At 36.0% G+C, this 8,825-nt stretch overlaps 1 protein-coding gene across 1 annotated transcript; it reads right to left on the bottom strand.

Annotated features, from left to right (window-relative positions):
- Window positions 1–3,494: 3,494 nt before the first annotated feature.
- LOC5565774 (phosphoglycerate kinase) lies at window positions 3,495–7,263 on the bottom strand. The gene is made up of 3 exons (XM_001650083.2): window positions 7,063–7,263; window positions 6,640–6,988; window positions 3,495–4,550 (listed from the first exon to the last, which is right to left on the bottom strand). The coding sequence occupies exons 1-3, from the start codon at window positions 7,122–7,124 to the stop codon at window positions 3,714–3,716; spliced, it is 1,248 nt and encodes a 415-aa protein (XP_001650133.1). The 5' UTR covers window positions 7,125–7,263; the 3' UTR covers window positions 3,495–3,713.
- Between the last annotated feature and the right edge of the window lie 1,562 nt (window positions 7,264–8,825).

Below are 8,825 nucleotides of genomic sequence, written 5' to 3'. Positions count from 1 at the left end.
ACTTATATATTGAGGGTGTCTGTTAATCCCAAACAATCATCCAGTTGGTTCCTTGTGTAAGTGCAGCTGATCTGGCGATACTGGAGTAGCAACCACGGACGGCCAGTCAAGCTCAAGCTCAAGCGTTGTTACTAGAGACCGATGTCACCTCTCGACGGTTGTCGCAGGAAGGATTTTTTGTTAGTGGGAAGGTTAAAAAAGTTCCGTGTTTAGGATTCACCTTGGTAAGTGATGCGACTCATGATACTTTGATTTTGGCTTCATTACAAACGTAGACAAATGTATGTCGATACCTGTGGTCACGAACTATTCAAAAATTATTGTTAATTCGGAAAAAAACGACCATTTTTATATGTTCTTGGTGTTTTTGCCGACACACGGAGTGACGAACCATTCATTATTTATTTATTCAATTCACAAATATTGCATATCGAAAAAAAGGTAAAAGATAAAAGGAACGTTCTCACCGAGTGTCTTAGCATGTCTTCGTAAAAAGATAATCAGTTGCAGTTGCTAAAGGAAGCTTTGTGCAACTCAGCGTAGGCGATTCCAATCTTGCTTTTCTTGATTTCACGAGTGTTTTTCTTTCCACAGCATAAAACTATAAAATGTTTTTATGTTTGCATAAAACTATGAAATTCACTACACTTTTCAATAAAACACATGCATTATCGTAAGTTAAATATTAGCCCAAAGGCAAATATATATATAAGTCAAATCAAAGTCTTCAACAATTCCACATACTGGGATAGGGTATCCCTTCCTATCCTTTCCGACGGTATTCATGCGGTCCGCACAGACTATTACGGCCATTACCTATCCGTGCTCCCGACTTCAGACTGACTTGCGCTCTCATTGGCCCACCAAACGCTGCCAAATGATAGTGAAAATCCTAGAGTAATCTCTGATGAAACTTGTTTGAGTTCTATGTATGCCTTGACGAATTCTTACAAAGTTCTTTGAAAGAACTCCTGCATTCTCGATAAAATTCTTCATATGATTTTCATGATTAGGTAATTGCTAAGATAACTGAAAAAAAAACATTTGCATCTCTATATAATGTCCTACAAGACTTTTTGAAGAAATTCGGACAGAATCTCTGATGCAATTTATGATCTGAGCAATGTCTATAATAATTGCTGTAATATTCTAAAGAAATGTTGGAGAAATGCCGCAAGACATTTCTGGAGGAACCTTATGAGTACGTTATGAGTACAAGTCGAGCTTCATGAGGAATTATTGAAAAAAAATATAATAGATTTCATTGAATCATGCCTGAAGGAATTTTTAAAACAATTCATGAGAGTAATTGTGGATGAATTTTCAAAGAATCCTCATGAAAATGCCTGAAATAAATGATAATAAACGTTCAGTTGGCAATTATGATCGGAGCCCTCACTTGGAAAATGAATGAATGAATTGCCGTAAACATTCATAAATTTAAAAGCACACAATCCTTTATATAATACATATCAAAAACATAGGTTTTGGCCTGATTTTTGTCGTTAATCAATCAAAATTTATTGGGTTCAATTTTCTGCTCGCACGGGTTTATATTTTTGAACTGTACAATGTTCAAGCCTACTTGATCGCTGCGTTCAAAAAAAATGAACTGGAACGTGAACTGAATGCGTTCAAATGCATCACTGTCGGAAGGATTCTCTGAAGCATTTCTCAGGTTCTAAGAAAAATGTCATTAAGAACTTATGAAATAGTTGCGTAATAGTATCTGAATGTTTCTCTGAAGCCACTAGATTTTTTGCATCAGTATTCACTGCAAGCAGATACTTTAGAGACCTCAATGAAAAATACCCAAGTAACCACAAGCATTATAACATTGCACGTATTCTACTGCATATCAACAACATTGATGCAACATTGCTTTTATTCAACAAATTTCAAGAGCTGTCAAGCAATAAAGCATTAACCCTACATTACAAATGTATCAATGCACTAACATCACTTTATAAATTGTATTGGTGCATTAATATTACTTTATAAGTTGCTTCATTGCTTAATCGTCCTTCTTGCATTAATTTAACTGTAAAAGTGCCCTTTTCCACTTTTAAACTACTTTAATGGTAGGCTTACGGCAAAGCAGCTGCATTATATATGCAATGATATAATGCTCCATGGTTACTTGGGTAGAGACTTCCGTACACTCCTCTTCCAACTTGGTAATCTTAAGTTTTGCTTCCTTGACTGAACATGTTTAAGGTGAAACTCCATTGAATCCACTAATAACTGTATAAAAGTAGTGGTTCACAAAAAATATTCTTCTATTTGTTGGTAATAGTGAAATTATAATTGATAAGACGTTGTTGCCAGTAATCGCCACTTCAATTTGAGTATTTTCCCCTTCGACTAAATAAGATTGCTTGATGTCGTACGTAACCATCATCGTACTGACAGCCCTGCAAGCGAGCAGCCGGCGTAAAATTAGAAAAATAAAAAAAGCGAAATGCTGTGGTCAAGTGATTGTTTTTAGCACGGTTTGGTGAAATTTTAAGTTGTTTTCATCAGAAATCAACCAGTAATTGTTCTTTAATGAACAAGTAGTGAAAGTAAATAGTGTTGTAAGTTCTACGTTTAGCGAAAGTGGTAAAATTCGGCGAAAAGTGTTCTTCGTTCGCAGGCTGATATGTGTAAACATTTGTAGCAAAGTTAAACGTCCGTGTTTAAAATTAGCACGGTTCATGAAATTTTCATCAGCTACTAGTGTTAAAATTATGGAAATTGTAAGGTAATAGTGTTCTGATGTCTCGTTACCAATTTGGGAATGGACTTACTGTAGAAAAGTGAAATATTTTGAGAAATAATTTGGACTTCCAGAAATGTGTTTGTATATTTGAGGAAGCCATCTTCACTGCCATGACAGGGATTCCTTCCTATATGTCCTTAATGCTGAATACATAAAAATCACTAAAAACAATAAGGACTGAACATCTCCAGTAATGTTTTGATAGCGGCACAGCCGAAACTTTTTTATGATTGAAAAGATTTTTCGTCACAAAAAGGATATGTTCTATCGTGTATTGCTGATTGAAAATAATTTCCCTGATAATTTCAAGCTCTCCAGGTCAGGTCTCCAGGTAGCAGAAGACACCATGTAAAGCTACATTAATTTACTCGCCTAAAATGATTCAAAAAATAAGATTAATTTTTCTTTTTTATAATTTTAATTCTTATACACCTTATCTGGTCAGGGTATTCTTAATTTGGCCTCTCGCATGAGAATTCAATATGATTGGCCAATTTAGGGACTGAAGTTAAATCCTCGGAGGAAGCCGTTGAAAAGTATGGTCAATATAGTCAAAAAACAATTAACAAAACTCTTAGAATTTTCCTTGAGGAAACTTCTGGTCAGATTATATGATAAATCCTTATGAGAAGTCCGTATGATTTCTCTTTGTTTTTAAATTACTATTGTTTTCTTTTTGGTTAATGACTCAACGCATCGTTTCAGTTGTAAAATAAATCAACAAATGCCATAGTTCATCTCTAATACGTAACACATGACTTTTATTTTCTCTCCTGATAACAGCACATGGTGTAGTCTACACTTACATCTTAGCGCTAGGTGCACATTGATTATTTTATGACGAGTTTCGACTTTCTTTTTGACTCTAACAAAGCTTAAACTTTAGTGATTAGATAAGCCAGCTCGGAACATCAGCTAAATAACTCTTATGCTGGAACATGTTTTCGATTATTTAAGCGCTGCTCAAGGCGTCGACACCAGGTAGAACCTTGCCTTCCAACAGTTCCAAAGACGCTCCACCACCAGTAGAAACGTGTGATACCTGAGATTCTGTTCCCCACTTGGCGCAACACGAAGCGGTATCTCCACCGCCAATAATAGATACAGTGCCTGCCTTTGTTGCAGCGACAACGGCATCCATAAGAGCTTTCGTTCCGTTGGCGAAATTGGGGAACTCAAAAACGCCGGGTGGACCGTTCCAAACAATGATCTTGGAGCGGGCAATCGGAGCAGCGAATGCTTCACGAGACTTGGGTCCAACGTCGAGACCCATGTGTCCAGCGGGAATTCCGCTCTCGACGGTAGCAGCTCCAACGGCAGCATCTTCGGCAAATTTATCACCAGTTACGAAATCCACTGGTAAATGCAGTTGCACGTTGTTGGCCTTGGCTTTGTCTACCAGCTTCTGAACGATCTTTGAACCCTCCTCGTCGAACAATGATCCTCCAATTTCCATATTGTTCAATACCTTAAGGAACGTAAATGCCATTCCACCTCCAATGATCATTTCGTTCACCTTGTCCAGGAGATTTTCAATGAGCTGGATTTTGTCAGCAACCTTAGCTCCACCCAGAATGGCAAGGAATGGTCGTGGCGGGTTATCCAGAGCTTGCGAGAAGTAACGCAATTCCTTGTTCAACAACAAACCAGCAGCACGCTGGGCGTATCCCTCACCCATCATGGAACTATGCGCACGATGAGCAGTTCCGAAAGCATCGTTGACATACACATCTCCCAATTTGGCAAGACTTTCGCGGAAAGCCTTGACCTTGTCCTTATCAGCCTTAACCTGAAAGTGAAAAGTACATGCATTAGCTCTACAGTGACTCAATCTCATTTTCGTACGGGGCACTGTTTTCATATCAAGTTGGTATAAATCTATTAAATGGTGCATGGACTTCGATATACTTTATCAATAATGAAGGTTATAGGTGTCACCTATTGTTTGGCAATGACAAACTGTATTCATTTGCTTAAATCTTTGGAATAATGGAAAAGTATTGAGATTGTGTCTATAATTGACTCAATTCCATATTCGTACACCTAACAAAAAAGAAATATACAGCATTCAAAACTATTTTTTAATGGACTAGATGATTACTTAAGCTCTTCGTTGTGTTGTTCAGATGCAGTAGAATACATATTTGAATAGTAGACATATTTGAAACTTAAGTAAATTTAAGAAAAATACCAGTTTTCCCATGTTTTTTGCTGAAATATTCGGTAAGTCGAACAATAAATTGCATTTTTTTCAACATCACTTCCTCAAGAATGATAACTGCGAATATTGCACAAGTTTCAAAAAATTATAATCAGTTTTAGAGTAGCTAGGAGTGGATATCGACAACTTATACTTTTGAATCTTAGGTAGTATAACATTTACAACAAATCCAAAACCAAAAATTTTAGTTAATTTCTTTATGTTTGGCTCCTAAATGTATATACATAATCCATAGTTAATATTCCTATCAAAACATTGCGTAATTATCATTTTTAATTTACATTTTACTACCAAACATGATTATAGAGATTTAAAGAATAAATATTATTGCCATAACCGCAACACAAACGTTTTTTAAAATGATGAAAACAACAGGATATATTCTATTAAATGGTATATCAATGCTCTCTGCTCATTCAAGTTATTTTGTATTTTTCTTATAAAATCAATAAATTGCAAAATAGGGTGCTATTTTGAATATAATTTGAATATTATTTCAAAGATAATTGAATATTACGATGACATCAATTATGTGGAGGTATGTACAACGTAGTTTAGAGTACTTTATTGTAAAACGAAGTTCGTAGTTCAAATTATTTTTACAGACAAATTCAAAATTAACATTAACCTGTTGTTTAGAGTGAAAATTTGGTTGACATTGATTAAAAATATCATTTTAGAAGAGTTTTGAACTTATGGCACAACCATTTTCTGAACTCAAAAGGGATAAAAACTGTTTATGATTTCTGTAAACTATATATATTTCAACTAAATTTCTATCAGAGCTTACGAGTATAATCTATAGATTGAATCCAATGACAAAAATAAACTTAATTGTGCGAATTATAAGATTTAATAGCAAAAATCATTGGAAAACTGTCATTTCTCATAACTTTACCTAAATTTCATATATGTCCACTAATAAATTGTCCAAATGTATTTCACTACATCTGACCATCATAATAAAGCATTTCAGTAATCAAATAGAGCTTCTAAATTTAATTTTGAACGTTGTTTGTATGAATTTTGGTAGGTGTACGAATATGGAATTGGGTGAATTTTAGTCATCAATTCAATACTTTTCTATTATTCCAAAGATGAATGTAAATGGAAACATTTTGTGATTGCCAAACAATAGATAACACCTGTTACCTTCAATGTGGATAAAGTATTTGTAGCTCAATACTTCATTTAATAGTTTTTTACTAACTTGATGTGGAAACAGTATCCTGTACGAATATGAAATTGGGCCACTGTATGTATTTTGTTGTCAGTAAAGCCCTCAGTACACTGTTTGTCAAGTGTGCAAATTTTTCCGCACGCATAAACCAACATGTAAACATCGGTCTCAACAATGACAAAACATCTGAAGTGTCAAGTGGATATTGAAGTGTTAGTTTATGCGTGTGGAAAAATTTGCACACTTGGCAAAGAGTGTACTGAGGGCTTAACAACAAGTAGGTAAGTCACTCAACACATGGATAGTGAAATCGATTGAATGTGTTGAATGTACCCGCGAACAAACTGACCATGACGTAATATTATGCAATTGTAAGCTTGGCACGATAACAATGGAACCCAAACAATCAATCTTTATTAATAGAGTACAGTCATACGAATGTGACTATTACTAATACTACTTATACATCGTACATACCTTATTGCCGGAGGCGTCAACGCCCTTGCCCTCCTCTTCAACGTAGAATCGGACATTCTCCAACAAAATGATCGAACCCGGTGCAGGGTCTTTGCATGCGGCTTCAACCTCAGCACCGATACAGTCGTTAAGGAAGGTCACATCACGACCCAACAGCTTCTTCATCTCCTCGGCCACCGGGGCTAGGGTGTATTTGGCATTCTTGTTGCCGTCCGGACGTCCAAGGTGGGAGGCAAGGACAACGGACTTGGCACCCTTTTCCAAGGCATATTTAATACTGTCCAGGGCAGCTACGATACGCTGGTTGCTAGTGATCTTTCCCTCTTTGATAGGGACATTGAAATCCACACTAAAAGTTGATAACAGAATATTATTGATTTTGCTATCACTGTCTACGTACAGTATCACTGAAGACTAACTTACCGCATAAAAACTCGTTTGCCCTTCAAATCAACATTCTCGATGCTGAGTTTATTGAGAGCCATCGTTGCTTTGCAGTAAATTCGCACAAATGACCTAAGTTTAAAAAGAATTTCAGGGGGAGATCACAGTTTAACAGATTATTCTCCACCGAGTGCTTCTTTGAAAATGATTCCTGCTTGCAGAGAAAAGTGAATTGAATGTCACATCAAGGGCATATACGAAAGGCGGTACAATGAGATGATGAGAATTTGATATAAACGTGTTGTTAAACAAATCGATATGACTGGGTTTAGAATTCTGTTCAAATGTGCCGTTATTTTGTTATAGAGATGACATTATCTGCACAGTTAAAAATAATGAAGATTACACGTCATGTAAACTTCATTCAAGTGATGTAAACATGACGTCATGTAAATTTAAGTCTGGAATCATGTAAATATGTATTATATGTCACGTAATCACACACACTCAAAATAATCCACACGTCAAGGCTACGTGGAAAATCACGTAGATTCCAAAAAGATGAATTTTTCTTCAGTTTACCTAACGAAGGTAACAACCACCTAGACGTAAATATGTATGAAATGAACCCTTAATAATATTTACTGTTGGACAACATCACTCTTACGTGAAAAGAACGTACGGGTGAATGAACTGAAATTTTGACAGTTCAACTTCTAGTTCATTCTTTGTTATGGTGGGTTTAAAAATGGCCGGTCGTTGGGAAAAAGTGCAAGTTTGACTCCAAGACCTTCAAAACCGCATACAATATTTAAAAGATGATGGTAAGTAAACTTTGTTAAAATAAACTTTAAATTCTTTATTGATTTGTTTTTTGTTTCTTCTAATATAGCTGAGCGAAGAGTGCAGTACTTTTAACGGCATCAAAAAGCGAATCACCTGCAAAGTATCCCGTTTCGGACGAAAGGCAGTATCGTCGACACGCAAAGATCTATTTTTTGCAAACCCATGCACCGGACTCAACGTTGGAAGCGGATCTAGTGGCCTACAAACCAGTTGGAACCGGAATGAAACCACGATGACAGGCGAAATCCGCCAGTTTTCTCAATGTGGAGCTTAAGTGTTTTTTATTTGTGGTTGAATGAATGTTTAAATGTAATTGCTTGTTAGTTTCATTTTAATTCCTTTCCTACAATTAAAAAAACATTGGAACAGTGAAAAAGAACCTGAAATATATGTCTTTCCTATCTGAAGTTCCCGTAAAACATACTGGAAAAAATGTTTAGAATCCAATGAAACGCTCTGTAAAAGGTACGCACATGCCTGATAACTGCTACGTGAAACTCCGGTGGATCGACAAAAGTTCATTAGCTCGTGAGTTCATTCAGTGCCACCTATGATTCACGTAGCTGCTACATGAAAAGTGCGATGGAAAAAAACTACGTATGTTTTCACGTAGCCTTGACGTGTGGATTTTTTGAGTGCAGGATCCTGCTGGATTACATGACATATAATTGAAGTTTACATGACATATCATGTAAATATTTATGATATACCACGCTCCAATTATGTGCATCATATGTCTCAGAAATTTACACGTTTCGTTCGAACTGTGTGTATTAACTCCAATTACCTACTTGTATATTAGGCAAAAATCTGGAATTATGTTGTCTGTTTCTCGAAATGTTCTTACACGGGAAAAAAATCTGTGGTAAAAATAACTATTTTAGCTGACTACGCCCATTCTTAAAACTACCATGGAAATTCAGACCAATTTACTATGTTTACGGTACACCCCACCG

This window comes from Aedes aegypti, chromosome 2 (assembly GCF_002204515.2).
Source record: "Aedes aegypti strain LVP_AGWG chromosome 2, AaegL5.0 Primary Assembly, whole genome shotgun sequence".
Lineage (NCBI taxonomy): Eukaryota > Metazoa > Arthropoda > Insecta > Diptera > Culicidae > Aedes > Aedes aegypti.
This window is presented reverse-complemented; position numbering and strand designations above follow the sequence as displayed.